This window comes from Helianthus annuus, chromosome 11, assembly GCF_002127325.2.
Source record: "Helianthus annuus cultivar XRQ/B chromosome 11, HanXRQr2.0-SUNRISE, whole genome shotgun sequence".
NCBI classification, from domain to species: Eukaryota; Viridiplantae; Streptophyta; class Magnoliopsida; order Asterales; family Asteraceae; genus Helianthus; species Helianthus annuus.
The window spans coordinates 146,867,892-146,893,184 of NC_035443.2; the positions used below are offsets into that span (position 1 = coordinate 146,867,892).

At 36.5% G+C, this 25,293-nt stretch overlaps 1 protein-coding gene across 1 annotated transcript; it reads left to right on the top strand.

Moving 5' to 3' along the window:
• The first annotated feature begins 13,052 nt into the window (after positions 1-13,052).
• LOC110891857 (CRIB domain-containing protein RIC6) lies at positions 13,053-14,387 on the top strand. Its single transcript, XM_022139376.2, has 3 exons — positions 13,053-13,220; positions 13,311-13,353; positions 14,140-14,387. Exons 1-3 carry the CDS (start codon positions 13,053-13,055, stop codon positions 14,385-14,387), a joined length of 459 nt encoding a protein of 152 aa, XP_021995068.2.
• The last annotated feature ends 10,906 nt before the right edge of the window (positions 14,388-25,293 follow it).

A 25,293-nucleotide genomic window follows, 5' to 3' on the forward strand; every position in this document is an offset into this window, starting at 1 on the left:
GAAAATTATGAAAATAAGCATAACAAATCTTTCTAAAATTTGAGTACATATACATTTTTACACTACAACCCCTTTTCCCACAAAAGTGAGTTTTGAGCCTTTACCGAGCATATAAAAACACAGAGTGAATTTCAAGGATTGTTCTTTATCTTTACACCCATTTTCAGGCGTTGTCCTTTATGTTCAAAATTGACGAGTTTTGTCCTTTATGTTTTCATATCATACACGTTTTGTCCTTTAGGCCTAACTCAGTTAGTTTTTCAGTTAAATTTGGTCATATGCTTTGCACATGGGGGCATTTTTGTCAATTCAAAGCTAAGTTCAACGGCAGATTACAGCTCAAAGCTTCTGCAACCTTTGAATTGACAAAAATGCCCTCATGTACAAAGAACATGACCAAAATTAACTGAAAAACTAACTGGGTTAAGCCTAAAGGACAAAAAGTGTATGATATAAAAACATAAAGGACAAAACTCGTCAATTTTGAACATAAAGGACAACGCCTGAAAAGGAGTATAAAGATAAAGGACAACACTTGAAATTCACTTTAAAAACACATCTTTACTAATTACTCAATTTTCGTTTCTTGTGTGAATGGCCTGTTTGGTTCTCGCAACTCTAGAACTTGCCAAAACGATACATTTCAAGTCCTTACTGACACTAATCCAAGTAAGTAAATGATGGAGGCATTAGGATCTACCCATTTTTCACTTCAAAACCTGTATTTTTCTTTTCTTTATCAAAAACATCCCCTAGATAAACTTTTTAAACCTTAAAACCTTTTCATTTCTAAACCCACAAAAACAAACCTTTTCATTTTTCTCCTTTTATTTTTGTAAATATATCGGTTTTAAAATTACGATAATGGCTCAGTTTCAACTTTGGCAAAAAAAATCAGAAAATTTGCCTAAAGTATTTTTGCTAAGCAACAAAGCAATAGAAAAACCGATATTTTACGTCTTTCGCCATTTCAAAACACACCAAACCCAAACCACAACCTACCCTCCAAAGTCCTCTTGATATTTACAAGGGTTAATGTCACAAATGAGGAGGTTTGATTGTTTGTCAAGCCTATAGTAGGAGTGAGTTCCAAACTGGGAATGAGCGATTTCACTTATACATCTTCGGCTGAGCGTTGAGTGACCACTTGTGAGGTGTGTAAATTTGTATATAACTAAATAGAATTTTATACAGGCATGTTATGCCCAATATAATTAATTTTTCTTAAATTGTGTTTTAAATAAATCATGACGAATAATATTGTAAATAAAATAAAAACAAAATAAATTTAGAACTTGGATTCCCGACACTCTAAAGATGAGACCAAAACCTTCTCTTCTACCTACTCCGTTTGGTGTGTAAGTCACATTTTAGAGTTTTGCTTAAGGATAAACAAAGATTCAAGTGTGGGGGTATTTAATGTACGTAAAATACAACATATAAATTGTATCAAATACGGCGTAAAACCAACCCTTTTTCGGTACTAATGTTGGGAAAAGCTTGTTTCTTTGTTCCTTTTTAATTTACAGGGTCAAAAGAGCTTAAACGCGCAAAAGGAGCAAAATAACAGCAAAAACCAACATTAATATAAAGAAGGAGGATGGACGCAACTCGCGAAGCCCTCATCCACATCCACACCAAGAAAATAGCAAGATCAAAAGACCTGGCACGGGGCCGTGTCCATCAGACATGGGTCGTGCCCAAGACTGGATTCTCTGCAGAAAAAATGACAACAACAAAGGACAACAAACAACCAACACGGGGCCGTGCTAAGGCAATACAGGGCGTGGTCAACTCTAAGATTCAGAGAATCTGACATAGTAAAGCAAGTACATTGACCACGGGTCGTGCCGTTGACACGGGGTCGTGTTAGTACAAGACCTGACACTGCAGTTAATGAAGAAGAGAGAGAGATATGGCCACGGGGCCATGCCAGGCGGGCACGGGCCGTGGTGTCCGTCTGTCTTCAGCTATAAATAAGGGTGCTTGGTTCCATTCCAATCCATCCCTTGGCAAACCACTTCTCTCACACTTGCCACTACTCCACCACCACTACAACACTATCATCTATTTTCCATCATTTAGAGTGTGTAGTAGTCTCGGGATCCAAGATCGATCATAAGAGTCTTTGTCAAACAAAGGCCATGCTTGGCTAAACTCTTACATCACTTGGTGAAAACAAATCTGTTATGTATTACTTTTTGATTTCCAATCTTTGGCTCCTTTTTAATTGGGTATGTATTAATGACTTTAATAACTAGTTTTTTATATTGAAGGCGAATTTATCTAACCATTCTTCATATGTTGTTGATTCACGTATTCGTGTCTTTACGGTCTATATAAAACGTGTTAACTACTTAGAAGGGGGTTAGAAGGGTGGTTGGGTAATTCTATGTCTGGTTTAGTGTATAGATCCTGCGAGAACATGGTTCAAGCTTAGTACTACTCCATGGATTGGCTAGGAATGACTGGCCAGACTGAGAGTAAGAAACCGCTTGAACCCCTTATTCATAAAGTACTATTAAACCTTTAAACCAACCCCGCGAGGACTGTATCCCTGCTGACTCAGACCAAAGGGTTGAGGGTAACGCTGCCTAGAAGGGGGTCTACCACTTTTCGCATTAATAAATAATAACTTACTTAATTATCTTTCAATAATCTGACCTTGCGGGACCGTATCCCTGCTGACTCAGACCAATATGTTGAGGGTAACGCTGCCTGAAAAGGGGCCCACTACTATAACTTAAAGATAATCTCTTAAAATGCCCAAAGTGCGGAAATCATCAAAATGATACATAAAAGAGGAGTTGGAACCAAGTGATTTATTTCTTGTCTATTTGTTTTTCCTTATATTTTATTTTTACTTTTTTTTAGCTTTAAAAACTTTTCATCAAAATTTGGTTAGATTAGACTTTTCATCAAAAATTTAGCTTTAAAAACTTTTCATCAAAATTTGGACGACCTCGGTGTCTTGCCATCACTATACTACGTCCGTGATGGGTGCATTTTCCCTAACGTGTGTGTAGAGTGATAGTAGTATATCGTGTTTTATAAATTTAAAACTTGAATTTGCAAGTAAAAAGAGCTAAAATATATCTAAAAAATACAACTACACCCGCGCACGTCAGTTATCATGGGAGATTGGGAAGAAAATTATATCCGTAACATCAATCGTCTATTCAGTGGCGGAGCTTGACCAAAAGTTTCGAGGGGGCGTAAAGTCATGCGACCCAAAATTATTTTTCCTATCGTTATATTTCGGGTCGAGCCGACTATTCGATTCGGGTCGGGTCAAATAATAATAGTTCAAAATAAAGCTAAAAAAATTTCATTGATTCAAAGGACCCGTTCTTACATATAAAAAACTAAACATTATTTAACAAACAAAAGACTAATATATATATATATATATATATATATATATATAATGGTACGAGATAAATGAAACCTGGACGAAAAATTACAACTCAGCCCGACGACCTTTAAGATTTAAAGTGGTAACAAACTTTACTTTGATTTATATATTGTATAAATATTTAGGCAAAATAATTGGATGGGCGATCCTATATAATTTTAAAATTTTCGGATGAAAAATCAGAAATTATACACTTCTAACCGAAACATTAGAAGGGGCGGGTGCACACCCGGGCACCTACTAACCTACGCCCTTACATCTATTAGGTGCTTTTATTACATATCGGGATTGAAAATAAATCATAAAAAAACAAACTTATTCGAGGTTGGGTGGAGGAAAATTCGATAAATCATATGGCCTCATAAATAAATTGTAAGGTTGGGAAGTTTCCGTGTAAGTATCTTGGGGTAACGGTGGGGGGCTAATATGAATCAAATCAATGTATTGTTGATTTTTTTTTCAAAAACCGGTTATCTTTGTGGAAATCGAAAATATTGTCGGGGGGGGGGGGGGTTAACGTTGTTAAAAGCAACTTTAGATAGTCTACGTTTTAATTTTTTTTCGTTATTCAAAGCACCACAAGGGGTTTTGGATACGTTGGAAGACAAAAAGGCAAAGACAACATGGGTATGTTGGGAAAAAGTATTAGGCCCTATCGGAAAAGGGGGTCTAGGGTTGGGTTCACTCAACGACATGAATACGAGCTTATTATTAAAATGGTGGTGGCGGTTCAAGCCTGAGAAAGATACTTTGTGGGGAAGAACGATCATGGCAATTCATTCACATTTACACTCGTCTTCATATCTACCGGTCAAAGAAGGTGTCTCGGGTACATGGAACAATATTGTGAAGATGGCTAATGAGTTAGAAAAATACAATTTAAATATCGGTCATTTGATAAAAGAGGAAGTGGGGAATGGAAGAGAGATTCGTTTTTGGATAGACTGGTGGGTTGGGGATGGACCATTGAGGAGCGTGTTTCCGGAACTATTTGGGTTAGAAAAACATAAGCGCGTGTCAATCGAAGAAAAGGTGGGTGGATGGGATTGGAGATACGAGCCTCATACAGCCATGCAGGTTAGTTAACTGCAACAATTAATGAACCTGACATCATCAGTAATATTATTGGGAAATCGGATCAGCAAGTGGAGTTGGACACCCGCAAGAGACGGAATGTTTTCAGTAAGTTTTGTCCGTGACTCCCTAAATCGATTCGCAGTTCCATATTATTCGTACGAGTGGGTTAAGTGGGCTCCGAAGAAGGTAAATGTATTTGGGTGGCGAGGAGTTCAAGATCGACTAGGAACGATGATAGGTTTAAAAAAAGAGGTATGCTTTTATGGTTCACCAACTTGCAAACAATGTGGGGAGTCGGATGAGGACGTGAATCATCTATTCACGGATTGTTTTATCGCATCAAGATTATGGCATAAGGTAAGCACGTGGTGTAGAATACCACACATCTTCACATTTTCAATGAAAGATCTGTTGGAACTTCACAAAAAAGCACCGGTTGAATATTGGAAAAGAAGTTACATTCAACTCATTGTGCTTGCAACATGCTGGGGAGTATGGAAGGCGAGAAATGAAAGTATTTTCGGGGGGAAAAGAGTAAACATCGACGCAATATTTGGTGAGATGCAAGCAACCACGTTCCTATGGATTAAGGGTCGAGCAAAGAGTGGTAACTTGGATTGAAGCAAATGGGTGTGGTTTGAAACATGGGATTAAGGGCTGCATGTTCAATTGTTTTTTTATTTTTCTCCAGCTTTATGTTCTTTTTTTTTTTCTTGTTTTGATGATTTTTAATTTTATATGTTAGGTGGTTGACTTAGTAGCTTACTAATCATGTATGTATGAACAATTTTTGGGTGTGGAATGAGATATGTTGTTTGCCATGAACAATTTTTGGGTGTGGAATGAGATATTCTTTTTGCCGTTAAAAAAATTTAGGGTCTGTTTGGTATGGGGTAATGGAATGAACGAAAGAACGGAATGGACGAGGTAATGGAATGGACGAGAGAATGCAATGGATTACCATTCCATGTCTTGTTTGGTTACCATGTGTGAATGGAATGAATTATTATTGTGTATTGTTTGGTAGGCAAGAAAAACGGAGTAATAAAATAAGTGGTGAGTGGTGGTGGTGGTCGGTGGTGGTAATTGTGGGTGGTTATAGGTGGCGGTGGTGGGTGTCGGCGGCGCCGATGGGTGGTGGTGGTGGCGGCGAGTGGTGGTGCGGCGGTGACGACGAGTGGTGGTGGTGGCAAGGTGGACGTTGGTGGTGGGTGGTGGCAAGGTGGACGTTGGTGGTGGGTGGCAGCAGAGGTGGCGGTGGGTGGCGGCGGCGACGGCGGTTGGTGGTGACGGTGGTGGTGGCGAAGACGATGGCGGTGGGCGGCAGCGGCGAGTGGCGTTGGCGGTTGGTCGCGGCTGTGGGTGACAACGGTGGCGAGTGGGTGGCGGCGACGACGACGGTGGTTGTCGGGGTGAGGTGGTGGCGGGTGGCGGCGATGGCGTCGGTGGTGGTGGTGGGTTTTGGGCTTTTGGCGAAGGTGGTGAGTTGTGGTGTTGTTGATGAATGGTGCTAAAGTGGATGGAATGGAAAAAAAAACATGGGGGTGCAAGGAATGATTTTGAGGGAATAGAATGCCTTTTGGAATGGGTGATTTCATTTCATTGACCAACCAAACACTCTTTTCTTCATTCCCTCGTAATCATCCATTCCATTCCATCTCTCATTCATACATACCAAACACTACCTTAGATGTTTGACTTATAACATAAATAACTTATGCACAAACCAACACAAATCATGGCATGAAATAAGGTTTTTGATTTCTGTTCAACACTTGGCGTGTATAATTTGTACATAAATCATGGACATGAGAACGACGTTTAACGTGTAGCACACTTTGGGAATATTGACCAAAATCATAACAAATTTATCTTTCCCAAAATTACGTGTTCAACGATAACCGTTGCAAGGTTTGAAGGAATACATGGATTCAAAATCCAGTTGAATTCAAAATTACGTGTACCTCTTTTTACTTAACATGACCCTCCTTTAACTTTCACATTAATACAATTCAAACCTTTTTATTATTTTTTTTGTCATTTTGTTATCTTTAATTATTATTATTACTAGTATTTGCTTTTAAAACATTATTTTACTAAGTTAAAATCTCGTGTATTACACGGGTTGCATAAATATAATTTTATATAATAAATAATAAAAATATATATTTAAAAAAAACTCTTATTTTGCACGTGTTGAACAAAATATAATGTCATATCTTAATACAAACAGTCATTAAGATTTATCTTTTAAAAATGAATATTGATGTACTATTTACTTATTATAACATTTTACTTTGTTTTTTTTTATTTTGCATAAATGTAATTTTATATAATAAATAATAAAAAAATATATCTTCAAAAAAACTCATATATTGCACGTTTTTAATAAAATATAATGTCATATGTTAACACATACAGTCGTCAAGATTTATCTTTTAAAAATAAACTTTAATGTACTATTTACTTATTATAACATTTTACTTTGTTAAATATGTATTCTTAACGAATTTTTTGTTTAAAATTATTATTATTATTTAATATGATCATAATAAAAATAAACGTTTATATTCTTGTCTAATTTTATTATTATTATTATTATTATTATTATTTAATTAGACCATAATAAAAATAAACATTTATATTCTTATCTAATTTATTATTATTATTACTATTAATATTATTATTATTTAATATGATCATAATAAAAACAAATGTTTATCCTTATCTAAATATTTATTCTTATCTAATATGTTTGTTTAAAATTGTTATTATTATTTAATATGAGAGATAAATAGGAAATTAAGGTGAGAAAGCAACAGAAAGTTTTATCCTTGTCTAAATATTTATTCTTATCTAATATTTTTGTTTAAAATTATTATTATTATTTAATATGAAAGATAAATAGAAAATAAGGTGAGAAAACATGTGACACGTGTCCAAAAAAGATTTTTATTTATTAGTATAGGAAGATTTAAAAAGAATTTTTTTGTTATTTGAAAAAAAATCGTTTTCTTATGTTTTAAACTGAGGCGAGTCATTTTAATTTTGAAGTGAGATTTTTTTTTTCGTTCATAAAGGCTTGAAGTGGGAGTTCGAATTTAGTTTATATAAACAATAATACACAAAAATTTAAATGAAGGTTTGAAGCTAACCAACTTAATATAGTTTTTGAGTTAAAAGAAGAGAAATATATTTGAGAATCACCACTTTAATTTGTAGATAATGATTTTGATTAGTCAATAACATACCCTCACAATAATTAAATCAACTTATGTCGATCAGAGATTGATATTACATGCTTTGATCAAAGCGTTTTACTACCTAATGTGCTAGTTAACGTTTTATTTTCCTTTTGCATTTTATTACTTTTAATAAATAAAAGTTGTTAATTATATTATAATAGATTTTAGAGTAAACTGCCATTTTGGTCCCTGTGGTTTGGTCACTTTTGCCACTTTAGTCCAAAACTCAAACTTTTTGCATCTAGGTCCCTGTGGTTTCAGTTTTATTGTCATTTTGGTCCAAAAATGAAATCAGGTCATATTTGTCTTATAAAATGCTGCGATTTTGTCATTTTCCGCAGGGGCAAAATGATCATTTCTTTTTTATAAATAAATATCATATTTTATAAGACAAATATGACCTCATTTGACCCTGAGGAAAATGACAAAATTGCAGGATTTTATAAGACAAAAATGATCTGATTTCATTTTTGGACCAAAATGGCAATAAAACTGAGACCACAGGGACCCAGATGCAAAAAGTTTGAGTTTTGGACTAAAGTGGCAAAAGTGACCAAACCACAAGGACCAAAATGGCAGCTTACTCTAGATTTTAATATAATAATAATACTAATAGAAATAGAAAGATGAGAGAACTAAAATATGAAATAAATAAAAAAATATAAAATCAACTGGTTTTTTCAAAAAAAGTTCTAAAACTTTTCTATTGTTTAAAAATATCTTTTTTTTATTAATTTGTAGTGACGTTTTATAGAAACATAATAAAGTACTAGTTAGAGAAAGTGTCTTCAAAAACAATATTTGAATTGTATAGACGGGTGAAATTTGATAACTTTTAAACTGTATTTTTAGAAAGGGGGTATGACTAGTAAAAAAGGGTGCATTTAGCCAACCCCTATAATTATACTAAAAAATACTACATTTTCTTTCTCATTTTAATTATATAATATTATTTTATAATTTTATTATTATCTTTCTCTCTCTTAGATATTCACAACCACTTTCAAAATATATTAAAAACTATAAAGAGTTAACAGTGTACCCTCAAATATATAGATGAACACTAATATTTTCTTTCTCCTTTACTTATAACGACTTTTTATAATATAAAAATCAAATAATTTGATGGAAGAAATAACCAAACAATTTGATGGAAGAAATGCTAATGCTCTAAGAAATAGATGGATATACAACTATGATGATATCAACTACGTCACGATACTCCTCACCGGGTCCACCGGTAAACGTGGAAATATCAGGATGTGACATATCAGAGACATAACTATAGGGAGTTAGGTAGAATTGCCAGGTTCGACCTAGTCTATAGTAGGTACCATACTTGACCATTCTTGATACTTGTTTAACTTGTTAATTCTTCCTATTTGCTTCTATCTCTTCTTTTTGTCTTAATACTTACAATATGTATTTCCTAAGACATTTACACAATACACGTTAAAGACTTGAAGACACTCGTATGATACAATCGAGACGAATTCACCAAAATAGGCGTGAAACCCACAATTTGGTAAACGACTCTCAATCCGCTTATCCTATTTTGCACGAAATTACACCATCAAGTTAGGAGTGAAATCCACATCTTGATGGTAAATTTCCAATTCAAACTCTAGTGGACCCTCGTCAAAGTGTCGGAATTAACTTCTTGACCCGACTAGTACTAACCACACTTAGGGTACGATGTTGTCAAGTTAGGGGCGAAACCCGCATCTTGTCAACTAGTCCCATTCCTTGATTTTCAATCACGCCAAAGTTTCAGTTTTTCAATAGATTAGGAACTGTAGTAACTGGAAGGGTAAAATACCGTTAATCGCTCCTCAACAAGAATATTTTACCTATAGGCCGAAACACGTTTCCCTAATTTGAAAGGAATTTCGATTCACTTTAGAATTGTCAAAGTTTCTAAACCCGAAACACTCCAATGTTTTATTGAGCCTCTCTTTTATGTTATCTCAATTTTCATGTGTTTTAATACTTGTTACCTCGATCATTTCAAAACCAATGCACGACTAGCACGTCTCTCGCAATCAAAAACATTAGTAATTCTCGTGAACAAACTAAATTTATACTCTTTTATGCAATCATACGTGTTCATACTTTGCGAATACTTTTTGAATCCATGCAATTTATGTGAATCATACGTGTTACATGAATACCTAAATACTTATACATGCAAAACATTATTTTTATGTTATGATCAAGTCTCATCCTCTATTTCTCTTTTGATTCTTTAGTTGCCTCCCTACAGCGTATCCTACATGGCCAAGAAGTCCAAATCTGGTTCGAAAAAGGCTTCAAACAGCAACAACGAGGATACGATATCAAAGAAAGACCTCGTGGGACTAATCGCTAAGCAGATGGCCGAGCAAATGGCATAAACAATCCAAATACATACATACTTATTCGTTATACTTGTTTCGTATCTTTGGGTGATTCTTATGTGATAAACATGTCATTAACTTCGCACGAGCCTCCATTTAACATGTATAGCGCTATAGAAGTAGCGCACCACCCGTGAACGAGAGGTCATGTTAAATTTAATTCTTGCGGTAATCAAAGGGTTGACTTGAATATTGCGTGCCAATTATACATTAATCTTGATAACTTAGGTTGTCATGTGGATTCGTTTAAACATTTTTATCTAATGCTATGTATTAAAACTTGTGTACTCTCCAATGCATTTTGTGTTAAACTATACTTTTAAACATGTTGCAGGTTGATGATGATGATCATGATGAAATCTAGTAGGGACGACTTTAGAAACTCATAACGAAATGCTAGATTTGTTATCTTATTTTGATTAAACTTGTTGTATTTTGAATTTCCAAATGTTGTACTTTGATTTCCATGTTGTACTTGACAATGTTGTTATGAAATGAAATCGGTTTTGAATTAATTATTGCCACAAATAGTGTTATGTGTAATGTGCAATCTATTTCGTCTCACTCCGATGTTTCCGCCATCGGTTGGGGTGTGACAACTGATGTTATAATTAGAGAACAACCCAAAAAAAGCTTGTATGCTGGCAATTCTGAAACGAACACGATAACACGACACGAACCTACACGAAGTTATCATGTTTCGTGTTTGACCTTAACAAGTTTCGTGCCTAAAACAGGTCGACGCGATAATTCCTTAACAAGTTTTGTGTCTAAACAGGTTAAAACTCGATAACCTGTTAAGACCCGTTAAGTACTTGTTAATAATTAAAAATTTTAAAATATTATATGTGGGTGTGGACATGGGGTCATCGGTCGTGGGACCCGGATGAATTATACACAAACACACGCGATTCTTTTTCCAAAATCTAACCCCTAATTTTTAAATCTCTCTCACAAAGACCACCATTCCCAATTCGGTTCACAACTTCCCGAATTGAGTCATTTTCGTGTCTTAAACAGGTCGTGTTCGTGTAATAGGTCGTGCTCGTGTCTTAAACAGGTCGTATGATGATTTGGTAATTTTTTTGTGTCTTAACAGGTCGTTTCGTGTAACCTGTTTATTAACAGGTTCGTGTTCGTGTTTCGAAAATCTGACACGATAAGATTTCGTGTCGTGTTCGTGTTTATGTGTTTCGGGTTCGTGTCTTATCGTGTTCGTGTCTTAACAGATCGGGTTGACCCGTTATACCAGCCTCATTTGGGTCCTCGGGGCCCTATATAGAATGTATGGTAGTTAATACATTATTATACATGAAAAAAGTACTAATATAATTATCAAATAAAGTACAAATATATTATAGCCACTGTCCACATTAAACTAAAAAAAATAAATCAGTAAACAATTCATAAAAGTAATCCTACATCAAAGTTAGTTAATCAATGTTCTTTAACTCTAAACCACTTTTGGAATAATCGAAAGTACACCTTTAGTATATTTAGTATGATCAAATCTCAAGTTTGTTTTCTCAGATACTAAAACCTTTTGTTTCTCATTATTGTGTTCTAAGTTCCAACTTGTAACACAACAAATTCTACATATCCTCAGTCTGCACAAAATCAGCCTTAGCACATCCTCAATCCTCATTAAGCCATAATGTTGCGAGTTCAATGTTAATATCAACCTTGTAAATTCAAGCAATATATGGTCCAAGAAAAGCTAATAATATTCCATGTTATTTGCAACTCCAAGATAACCAGTAATAAAGATCACCAATTACTATAAGTCAACAAGTATATGAAATTAGAGACAACCAGGAATATGCTTATGAGATAAAACTGTTATTTATTATTATTATTATTATTGAGACAGAACTCCTCCACCAGTCATAGATAGAGCACCTATATTCAAATGCAGTCACTTGGAGTTACAACTACTAATAAAGATGTATCCATCAAAACGTAGATTATTAGAAAACATAAATAATAAATTCCATACCCTCACCACCGTAAACGGGAGGATTCAACTGACGGAAACTTAACCGCCGCCCGACTGACCTGCCGATGTTTCTATAAAGTAATAAGTACTTCAAGAATTAATTGAAACTCGGAGGTCATTAATGTATTACGGGGCAACAAAATATGGCTTTAATGCCCTTGTGGATCTAAGAGGGGTTTCCCCGCTTGTGGGTTTAGAGGGTAGTGCTTTCACAGTGGGTCAGGTTGCTTTAAAGGTTGCTTCGGACAAAGTGACCAAACACGAGAAAGCGTGTCTTGATGACTAGCATGTGTTTATCTCATTTGCTTTTGATACTTTTGGTATCCTGGCGCCAGAGGTTGTGGACCTACTTAGTCGAGTTCAAAGGGTCATGCATAGTAATGTTATGACTCCGAGATCTATAAACGTAGTTTTTAAAAGACTTTTGTTATTAAAAAAGCGTAGCGCCGCAGCTTGTTGGCCATTTACCATCTATCTCGACCTAAACTCATTTTATAAAAAATGATATTGCAATTGATGCCCTTAATGTTTGATGGTTCCCTTAAAACCTGGGACCATTCATGGTTGACATCCAAACAACAAAACATTTCATGGTTTCCAATTTTACTAAACTTTTGTTCTTTATAGTTTTCTTCAGAATTTTATTTCCATTTTCTTGTTGTCTTGTTGATCAAAACGATCATCTTGGCACATTGTTTCCCATGAGCTCGTAATTTCATCATCGAATAAATTACGTACAAAATTATTATAATTTATTTAACGAGCCACGGTTGAGGGATTCTAATTGTTATAGTTGAAGATGATAATCCTTTCATGATCCCCAATTGAATAGTTACATCAGCACGGCCATGAAAGGTCTATTAAAAGGCTTGCGTTACATCTCTGAAATTTTTGGTATATTTCTCTATGTTTTTCATTACGATATGATTTGTGTTCTATTTATTTTTCTTTTCGTGTTATGGGCATTATGGTTTGGAAATACAGAAGCGGATAACGATAAGGAACCCGAGATACAAATTGGTGCACCAACAGACGTTAAACATGTCGCGCATATTGGTTGTGACGGCCCTTCTTCCAATGCTCCTAGTTGGGTAATCCCTGATGTTTGTCATATGAGTTGTGATTGTTCATATTATGTTTGTTTTCTTTTTGGTACGATCTTTTTTTGTGTTTACTTACAGATGAACGACTTTCAAGGTTCATCAGATAATGGTGGAACATCAGGTACATTATTTACATTGATAAATTGTTTTAGTAAACTGATTCACTGGTTACTAATTAGAATTTAAAAAATACATAAAATTTGAAAGAAATTATAGAACTACTTTATCTTTTGATCAGGATTTACATAATATGAAACTTAAAAAAATAAAGTGTAAAACACTAGAGTAATAAATGAATCGGAATGAGATTTACTAAAGAAAAAGGTAAAATATTAAGTAAAATTAAAATCCGGTCCAACTACCCATTTTTTTCTTTTTTTAAAAATTTAGATTACAGACGACCACTGAAGTATAACTTAACTAGGCAATAATGCATATACACTAATTCAAGAGGAAACCCAACCCAGTTTGTTTATTTATTTATTTTTTTAACGGCAAATTCGGATCATTGACGGACCACTGTAGTATCATCCTGCCACTAGCGGAATCACCCGATCATATCCATCTCCACTAGGCTATTATGTCTATACATCAATTCAGGAGGAAACCCAATAAATCTGGAAAAACTCATTTATGGGAATCTAACCCAAAACCTAATGGTCTATAAGCCTTATATGGCCCCCAAGATGTCACTAGGTTATAATTACATGCGAGTTCAAGTAGTTCAAAATTCAAATGGACCAAACTTGTTTAAATGGAAGATGTTGAAATGCACTCACTAGACCAATTATGGTTATAAAAGGATAAAAACCAATTGTAAAAACACATCTATATGTCTCAATCCGCTTGTTAAATATTATATATAGGTAAATTTTTAAACATGTTAATCATTTTTATTTGTAAATAGAATCAATGAGAACTCCAGATCGTCATGGCAAGTCAAAGCAATCCAAAAAACAAGCTTCTAACCTCTCAGTAAATTCTTCGGACACAGACACCAAGCCCAGAAAGAACAAAACCTTGAATAGCGATAATGAAAGCCACGGTAGAAGGGCGAAAAACGCGACCGCAGAGTCACCGTCACAAGAATCAGGGGCAAAAAAGAACCGAAGGAAAAAAAGAACATCAACTCGAGATTCATCTAATGCTGACTAAACGAAAAGCTTCGAGATGTACCTAAAACAAGGTCAATAAGAAAAGATTTTGCCAAAAGGACGAACACCCGAAAAACATCATGTTTATAGCATCTTTATATGTTTTGTAACAAATTTATAATGTGTTATAGGACTGGATGTTGTTTTTTTTATGTATAACCATTAGAAGATTATCGATCAACAAGCTTTGTAATTTTTTTATTTAATTTTTGCACATATGCAACGATGAGAATTGTAGCCTTTTAGTGGGTAATATTAATGATGTGTTGCGGACGTGACTTATTTCAATGGTATATTGGTAATTTCTCTTTCACCTCAATGTTGTTATGTGCTAGCAATGTTGTAGCTTGTGGTTTAAAGCCCCTAGGGGTTTTATAGTGCCACGTTAAAGCCATGCATGCACCACGTAAGCGAAATTAAAAAATTTCTTACACAGATCGAAGCCATATGAGAAAATTTCCTTTTCAAAATCTCAAGTTGTGACACGGATTTCAGTTTAGGCATCTTGAGTATACCTTACGGCTTAGTTGCAAACTTTCTTGTGTTATAAGTCATCTTCAGGACAAGATATTCTCTTAAGCCGTAATCAATTCCCGATACGCCATATAGTTTAACTAATATTCATATTTTCTTAAGTTTGTTTCTCACATACTACTTTTTGTAGTTATCTCTATTCAATTAAATAATACTTTTTCTATTCGTCTTTATATTACTTTTCTCTTTCTTTTTTCCACACAAAAAAAATATATTAAAAATAGGGGAATTGGCCTGTAATAATCTTACATAGACCTTATTAGCCATTAATAATCTTACCTCAGAATATTCCCCCCACCAGTCTCATCTTTCACCTATTTTTCCTACAATGATCCCCTGTTAAAAAAAACTTAACGGAGTTAAGCTTTTTTCCAAATTACAAACAGATTTTTTAGGGCTTTTGATCAGAACGATGATACGAGTCCATTGATGTAAAACTTACTTCGAAATGATGCTCCAAGTGATTCGATTTTGGTTAATTGAAAATTTAAACACCCGAATTGAAGCGTCGTTTTCATCGTTTGGAGCACCCTTTCGAGGTAAGTTTTACATCAATTGACTCGTATCGTCGTTCTAATCAAAAGCCCTAAAAAATTTGTTTGTAATTTGGAAAAAAGCTTAACTCAGTTAAGTTTTTTTAACGGGGGACCATTGTAGGAAAAATAGGTGAAAGATGGGACTGGTGGGGGAATATTCTGAGGTTGGATTATTAATGGCCAATATGGTCTAGATGAGATTATGACAGGCCAATTTCCCTTAAAAATATAACATCCGCTAAAAAACAGATCTTAGAAAAACCGATTAGTTTAGCAAACCAGATCCTAAACAAGTTAAATATTGATGAGAAAAATTTATTATCAATTATTCTAGTAAAAAAACGTTTAACATTAAATATATATCGCGCAAAAAAATGTTAATTTTATAAATAAAATAAAGTTAGTTACGTTAGTTTAATAAATGAACATCAACACTAAGTTAGCAAATTAAGTTAGTTTAGTTAACTAAATTAAAGGGCCAAAAGCCTCATTTATCCAAACTTAATCCCCCTCAAACGTGCCCCACGCGGGGTCAAATCCAATGTTTTAAAAACAGGTAAATACCGGCCGTTTATACCGGTATTACCGTTTTTGGATTTAAATCCGGTCCGAAACACCCTGGTAAATAGGAGAAACGGCATCGACTTTGTACCGGTGGTAAAATCCGGTATACCGGTTTGAACCGTTATACCAGTACCGACTCTCAACTTTAACCTAACACTTTTAATATTTTATCTCCATCAATCAAATTCAAAACTTACTTCATCAATACATCATTCGTGACTTTTTCCGGACTTCCATCACTCTCCAGATTTACATCTACATCCAATTTTGGATTATTTTTTGAGTTGATGTTGTAATTTATGGAATTATATAGTTAACTAGTCAACCCGGTTGAACCGCCCGATACAACCCGGTTCAACCGGTTAAACCATTTTTTTGGCTAATCCGGTGTGATTAAAAAACCGGATTTTAAAACATTGGTCAAATCCCCAACCCACTCGTGTTTTACCTGCCTAATCGTCCGACGCAACTCTCCCACGCACCAGTCATATCGTTTAAGACCCGATCCACCATCAAATGCGGCCAACTGACGTCCTGTTGATTTCCAAACGACATTAGGTTGAACTAAACGACAACTAGCTAATTTGAACGATAACCGTCATCTGTTTAACTCATTCAGACTGGAAAGCAATCACAGCCTGGCTCGGTTTCAATTTGTGATATACGTGTCATTTGGCTTCCTTGTTGATCTCGAAAGGGTTCAGTTATTGTGGAGAAACCGACTAATTACCTCAAAATGACTTATTATCACCTTCACTCACCTAATTATATCCAAATTAAACTTCCCTTTAACACCATTAATATACATTTCAAATACTGGTTCGTACCGCACGAGGTATTTTTCGGTACCTATTTTTTGGGATTTTTGTTACCGGTATCGATTAGTACCTAGCTTATCCCTACTTGATACAAGTATCAGTCATTAGATGTGTTTCTATCAATATTATCTTAGGCTGTGCACTGTGCCTATCGCGAGCACCCTGCCGCGAGCCACGTCGACATTCACTCGCTCGTGAACACCGCAACACGGCTCCGCCAGCGCCAACGCGTAGGGCTCACGTGAGTATGGTAGCGGCTGGGATGCTTTGACCGTTGGCTTTGAGAGGCTAAATATAGCCATTGGAAATCCGAAATTTATTTAAAAAACCAGTAAAAACCCTTTCAAACCCCCCTTTCTCAATTATTCTTTTTTTAAAAAAAAAAAAACCTCTCCTCCTCCCTCATTTCTCACATTTTTTTAAAAACACTCTCTTACTCTCAAGAAAAATGGAATGGAATGGATTTTCTTCATCTGATTCTTCCGAAGGAGACGATCTCATTATGGAAGCGGGTAGGATAACGGTTAACTACTTGGTTGAGCGGTCTTAAAGGCGACGAGGGCTAACGAGACAACCACCACTTCTTCATGATCGAGAGGGAGCAAACCAAACATTAATACGTCACTACTTTAGCCCCCATCCCGTTTACGATGAAGAACATTTTAGCCGACGTTTTTGAATGAGCAGACACTTATTTATGAGTTTAGCGAATGATTTATCGGGGTCGTATCATTTTTCCAACAAAGGGAAGATGCGAGAGGTAGACTCGGGTTCACCTCTATACAAAAATGTACCGCCACTCTACGACAACTAGCGTATGGGCTTTCGTCATACGCAATTAACGAATATCTAGAAATGTCCGAGAAAATTGTGCACGATTCACTTCATTTTTTTTGTCAAGGCATATACATCTTTACTTATACATCTTCAATTTAGACATCTTTACTTTATATATATTTACTTAGATTATATTTTTTAGAATTGTAAGTTTAAATTTAAAAAAAACACAAGTTTAAATTAGGAAAATTGGCCTGTAATAATCTCACCTAGACCTTATTGGCCATTAATAATCCCACCTCAGAATATTCCTCCCACCAGTCTCAACTTTCACCTATTTTTCCTACAATGGTCCCCCGTTAAAAAAACTTAACGGAGTTAAGCTTTTTTCCAAATTACAAACAGATATTTAGGGCTTTTGATTAGAACGACGATACGAGTTCATTGATGTAAAACTTGCCTCGAAACGGTGTTCCAAACGATGAAAACGACGCTTCAATTCGGGTGTTTAAATTTCCAATTAACCAAAATCAAGTCACTTAGAGCACCATTTCGAAGTAAGTTTTACATCAATGGACTCGTATCATCGTTCTGATCAAAAGCCCTAAAAAATCTGTTTGAAATTCGGAAAAATGGTTAACTCCGTTAAGTTTTTTTAACGGGGGGCCATTGTAGGAAAATAGGTGAAAGGTGGGACTGGTGGGGGGAATATTCTGAGGTGGAATTATTAATGGCCAATAAGGTCTAGGTGGGATTATTACAAGCCAATTCCCCTTTAAATTATATATTTTTACGTAGGGATCATATCCATTTACTCACGATGATATTTGCGAAAACCAAAGTTGTATGATATCCAACGCATATACGAGGTTCACGGTAAAAAACATGTTTTTTTGGAATGCTTGGTAGCCTGGACTCTATGCATGTTAGATGGGCTATGTGTCCTAGGGCTTGGCGAGGTTAGTTCCACCAATGTGATCACAACGGCCCGACAATTATACTTGAAGGGGTGCCCTCGCGTGATCTTTGGAGTTGGCATGCGTTTTTTGGAGTTGTTGGGTTAAATAACGACCTAAATGTTATCAATCAATCCTCAATATTCGATGACATTACCGACGAGGTTGAGCCAACACAATCATTTTATGCAAACGGTTAACATTTCAAGTACGACTAATACCTGGTTGACTGTATTTACAACGAGTAGTCGACATTTGTTCAAGCTTTTTCGTCTAAAATTGATAACAAACGAAAGCACTTTACAAAGAAGCAAGAATCAACCAGAAAAGATATTGAAAGAGCGTTGGGAGTTTTAAAGAAAAGATTTCATTTGATTGCCAACCCAATACGGTTTATGACACGAGAGAAAATAATAGACGTTGTCTACACCTGTCTAATTCTACATAATATGATTCTGGAGGACAAATGTATGACTATTTGTCAAAACTACCAAGGAGATGTTCGACAGGGGTGAATCAAAAATCATTGACGTTCAAAAACTCCAAAACATAAGCAATATTAAGAACTGTGAGACACACGGAAACCTTCGCCATGAGTTGGTCGAGCATTTGTGGGCTTGACGGCCCGATGATCTTGTACTAGACTAGTGTTATTTGTTGCTTGCAATCCTTTTATTTTAATGTGATATTTTATAAAAAATAGTTTTCTATTAATATTGGTTTACAATTTTAGAAAGAGTAAATATAAAATAAAAAAATCACTGAAGTCACTGCTTACGCTTACATGGACCACAATAGTGTCATGAGGCTTCAGCAGTGGCTTTAATCAGTACAAAGGGGGAGCGCCAAGTAAAACAATATTACAGAATGAATCCTGGTGCTCACCTGGATCACAACAAATAGTCTTATAAACTTGTTTAAAACCTTGTGAGCCGGTACTAAAAAATATTTCTACTAAATCATATTTAAAAAACTGACATTATTTTGACTTCATTTTGTTCTTAAACTAATAAGGCTACGTGGTGTGGGGGACAACGGAGGGCCGTCGAGACCCATGAAGGCATGTCTATCACACCTTAACCCGATGGCGGAAACATCGGGGCGCGGCACTAGGCGAACCAGATTGCTCAAGAGATCCATAACAACTATTAGTTACCAATATTTTAAAGGTTAATTGTCCCATACCAATCAACAAGTAATTATTACAGATAACGAGTTTCTCTCGAACAAAACAAGTCCGACAACCTAGATTTCTATTGGTGTAGTTTCTAGACTGCCTATCTCGATTCGTCACAGCATAGCATCCTATCAACCTGTCACATATGTTAAAATAAGGTCAATACATACAATGTAAATGTGAGTACACAGGTTTGCATAACATATAGTAGAGAAAGCGTTTTACGCATAACCAACATGTATCACGTAACGGGCGAAGCATGTAACTATCTAACAATGAAACAACTTTACCATGAGACTACGTTGTAGAGTATGCGCGACACACGTCCAGCGGACGCCTAAAGTAAAGTGATGTGTTCCCTAGCAACCCCTGTCCATGACAAGTGCTGAGTCCAAACTATAGTACTATCGTTGCTAGAGGCGGTATAGTGTAACACTGTATAAACATAGTAACAAGCATTCATAGATCACGTATAACATGCGAGAGCGGTTAGCGTTCATAAAGTGTTTGCGTTGTGTGTTGTTGTGTTTTGATAGTGAACGTATGTAACACCCAAAAGTGTGTTTAAAAGAGAATGGGTTCGAGTATACTCATAGTGCGTGTTCAGCTAGTAAACACAGACTTGGATTGAAGGGAACGCGTTGGAGTTTACCTGAGCATTGAACAGTAGTATAAGTGATGTGTGTAAAATGAAACATATAAATTACATCAAATGAGGAATAAAATTAACCCTTTTTTAGTACTAATGTTGGAAAAGTGTGTTTTTGTCTTCCTTTTGAATTTACAGGACCAAATGAGCTTAAACGAACAAAAGGAACAAATATACAGCAAAAACCAACATAAATACAAAGAAAAGGAATAAACGTGACATGCCCGACCCCTCGACAGCATCTCCAAAAGCAAAAACAAGAAACAGAAGGCTGACCACAGCCCATGCCCACTGGACACAGGAGCGTGGTCAGGTGTCTGCAGAAAGGACAAAGCTGTGGAAGCTTCTACGCCCACCACGGGGGCGTGCCCAGCTCAACACGGGGCGTGGTCAACGCTAAGATTCACAGAATCTTGCAAAATCTTGGTAGTACAGATACGCTTCTACACACAGGGTCGTGCCCGCTGGACACGGGCCGTGTCGAGCCCTATGCTGACAAAAGCAATTCATGAAGGATGAGAAAGGGATGGCCACGGGGGCGTATCCGCTGGACACGGGGCCGTGGCCGGGCTTCTGTTCAGGCTATAAATATGGGTGCTTGGCTCACTTCAAAGGCATCCCTTGGCAAACCACCTCTCTCCCACTTTGCCACCACTCCACCACCACTACAACACCCACATCCACCACCATCATCCATCATCCACCTTAGAGTGTGTGTAGTAGTCTCGGGATCCAAGATTGATAGTAAGAGTTCTTGTCAATCAAAGGTCATGTTTGGCTAAGTCTCTTACATCACTTGGTGAAGACAAGTCTTTAATGTATTACTTTTGATTTTTAATCTTTTCGCACTTTTTATTTGGTTTTGTATTAATGACTTTAATAACTAGTTTCTTATGTTGAAGGTGAAACTTCTTTATCATTGTCCGTGGTGTCTTGGCATTACTTTACTATCTATATAAAGTAAAAGATTTACACCATTCATATCTCTACGGTCTATATAGAGATATGTTGGCTACCTGGTCGAGGGTAACGGAATGGTTTAGTAAGGTTCTTGCCTTGTTCAGTGTATAGATCCTGCAAGGACCTGGGTCAAGCTTACTAGGATCTCCTTCAATACCCACTGGTATTGGATGACGGGGGTGCGAATGGCTTAATCCCCTCATATGTAAACTACTATTAATACATTAAACCAGCTACTTGGGATTGTATCCCTGCTGACTCAAACCACTTAGCCGAGGGTAACATCACCTTCAAAAGTGTAACACCTCGAAATTTTGCGTCCAATGATGTATTGACACGTGTCTTAAGTTTACACGTGGTGTTAAATACTAAATAAAGGACTAAAGTCGACAAACATTGAAAGTATGTAAAATCGAGGGTTAAAAATGTCAACGAGGGATAAATATACTGTACAGTAACCCTAAATGGTGCTCATACCTTCAAACGGATAAATCATGGATCGTACGGAACGAATTGCGGAAGAAAGTGAGAGATTACAAACTACAGGGGTTAATTGTGTCAACATGTTTAAGTTATACCTATGAGTGACCCTTTAACATACCCGAGGCTTTGTAACAGTAAATTACGCTCACTAGAATATACGATATAAATTTCGCGAGGTTCTGTTTTAAAACGAGAAAGTTATGATCAAGTTCGTATGCGAGGGGTTAGAAGCGTCAACAATGAAAGTTAGGGCTTTTCAGATAGTAATTAAACTAACCGGGGACTTAACGGCGCGGGTAAAGGTCACGAGGCCCTTATTCGTAAATAATCGGGGCCCAAATCGCAAAGTTACCCCTTCGAAACCGAAAGGCCAGGGCAATAATGGCAAAAGATTTGAAAATCTTGAAAATCAAGTCTCAGGCGACCCGCGTTAGAGATGCAAGTGATCTTACGCGGGCCGCGAGCCAGGTGCGGATTCGCTTGCTGACAACAGGATCCAGGCGACCCGCGTAAGGGAAGCCTGATCCTTCACGCGGGCCGCGTCAAGGCGCCGGATGCAGAATTCGGGGACAGGTTCACTGTTTGCTATTTTAACCGCCTTAGAACGCAATTATGGCAGCATGGGTGCCCCCTAAACGTCCCCTAGCACTCAGGGACAGCTGTTGATCATCCATGAATAATTGTAGCCTTAGTTGTGATGATCTTATGCTTCCATTTTTACTATAAAAGTGCCATGTAGTGCACACATTGTAACCACACCTCAAACCTGCTTTCTTGATCACATCTGGAGCTCAAGAGCACTCTTCTAACATCCCTGGTCGTGTACCAAGCTTCTGTAAGTATGCCTAACCCTTTGTGGTTTAGTTTTTACATAGTTTTAGCTTAAAAGTCAATCCGTCGTAATTAACGATTGACTTTACGATAAATCATGAATGGTCCAGTGGTTTTTCGAATCAAAGGTAGTTATATGTTGGTAATCATGTAGGCTTTAAACCCCTAAAAGGGCACCCTCTGATTTCCACTCTAACTAGTCCGAATGTCGAGTCAAACTTGCTTAGAAAAAGTCAACAGAATGCTATTTTGCGATTTTATGCATAATCGGTAATGTAGATAGCGTGTAACCTGTTTTAACACTCATATAACATGATAATAAGTATATTAACTAGTCTAAGCTTGTTTGATCCGACCATTTACTGTTTTGACCCGGTTCGGAACCGAAAGTCGCAAAACTTTGACTTTTGCTTTGACTTCAGTTCTGACCCGTTTTGGTATAATTTAGATATGCCTTAGGACTCTCTTAGGACCAGGTTACATGATGGTAAACCCTCTGTGACCGGTTCGTGGTTTGTCCGAGTCTTTAGCACATTTCCGTTAAAAGCTTAAAAGTTGACCGTAACGCCCTTTTTACTTTAAAACGTGAATTTTGGACATGTGAAGGGACAACAACCTTAGTTACTGATTTCTAAGCATGTCCCTAAAAATCTCACGTCAATCCGAGGTCTAGAATAGGAGTTATGCTAAATAGCGCAATTACGGAAACTTTAGTAATAAAACGGCGCATTTAGCGTAAAGCCTATCTAAACCCAAATTTCGACACCAAACCTTTTACATGCTGATGTAAAATAATATTTTGAGATTTTTAAAGATTTTTAATCATTTTTAACCTGCTCATAACCTGCGGTTATGGCTTCGGTTCGGTAAATACCGAATATACCCTTTTCGAGCATAACTTGAGTTCTACAAGGTATTCTGACCCGATTCCAGTTGCTACTGATTTTAAATAATAAATAGCGTATTTTGGACTTTATAAACTGTTCGGAAAACTCAGATTTCCTGTAGAACTCAGAAACCTCTTTTATAATCTTTAAAATGACCGAAATACCCCTACGGGACATATAACGGATTTAAACTCATTACGAGCATTATGAAAGGTATCCTACTGATACCACAACCTCTTTAAAGCATATTGACTTAGGAAACTTGTCTAGGACTCTTACGGTTACCCGTTACGCCTTTTGCGCGCATGGTTCGGTTTATGTAACTAGTTTACATAAACTAGCCGAAACGGGTCAAACCTTATTGTTTTGACCTCAAAATCCAGAGTGTGGTCATATTACCCATATAAAACAAGTCTTCAAACTTGTTGGGTCCAAACCACATTCCATTCCCGGTTTTCGCCTTTCACGCGATTAAACCGTAATTATCCTTTGAAACTGACCGGTCTAAGCTAAGGCTAAATTAAAGACCCGTTAGGATTCTAATAGGTTGTTTAAACCTTCGTTCCAGAGTAGGAGACCAGTAAAAGAAACTTGCATTTGTTTATTAAGGATATTACTTGCTCAGGTAAATACTTTTAACTTATTTTCCCTATATGGGCTTGGGTTACGGTATATAAATTACCGCTTGTTCGGGCATTAAATCTTCCATCATATGGTGGTTAATTGAATAATTTAATCGGCCCATTCAAATACGTTTTGTTGGCTTTACGCCTTTGGGAGCTTAATGACCATGTCCCGGATATCCTTGGCATCATTTTACTAAATGACCACGACCCCGACACACGGGTGTAGGCGTACACCCGTAATGTGTCTAGATTATTAAAGGCATAACCGTTGGTTTTTCCCGCCACGGCTTTATGCTTTGTGGCGTGTCTATTAACCTTAAACCCGGCACGACCCGGGCGACCGAACGCATAGTAAACATGTAATTCTTTTACAAGATTTAATTAATAAATTATCCCAAGTTATAAAGAGTTTGTGCCATGTGCATTCAAATCAATTTTTATTAAACATTTTACAAAAGTGTCGGTTGAATGTATTTACCAGTGTAAACTGACGTATTTTCCCCAAAAAGATTAATGCAGGTTCTACTCGTAATAGGCTAGCCACTCCTTAGCATCGTTAGAGTCTCGCAAGCTTGGGATGCCAATATCTGTTGAACAATTATTTTCTATCTTATTTTGATCCCCTGTGGATTATATTTCAACGATTGTGATACTTGGATATTACATTCAATAGTTGAAATATATTTATCTTTATGCTTCCGCTGTGCATTTATATATTGTGTGGTTTGACTATATTGTTGCCAACTACGTCACGGTAATCCCCCACTGGGCCCACCGGTGATACACGTGGAAATCGGGGTGTGACAGGTTGGTATCAGAGCCAACGTTGAGTGAATTAAACACTATCCTTATGTGTTTAATCTCAATGACACAATTGCACATACTTGAGTCTAGACAAGAACATAGGACGAATTCGAATTGTTATTCCAGTTTGTCTTTTATCGTTTATTGTGATTTAAAGATTTGTTAAGCAGGAATTATGCCACCAGCAATTAAGAGAGGAGGAAGAGGCAAAGGGCCGATCACTACTCATAATGATCACGAGGCCGGACCTTCGAACATGCGAGCTCCTTCCAGCACGAGGAGCGAATAACCTCAGAGACGTAGAA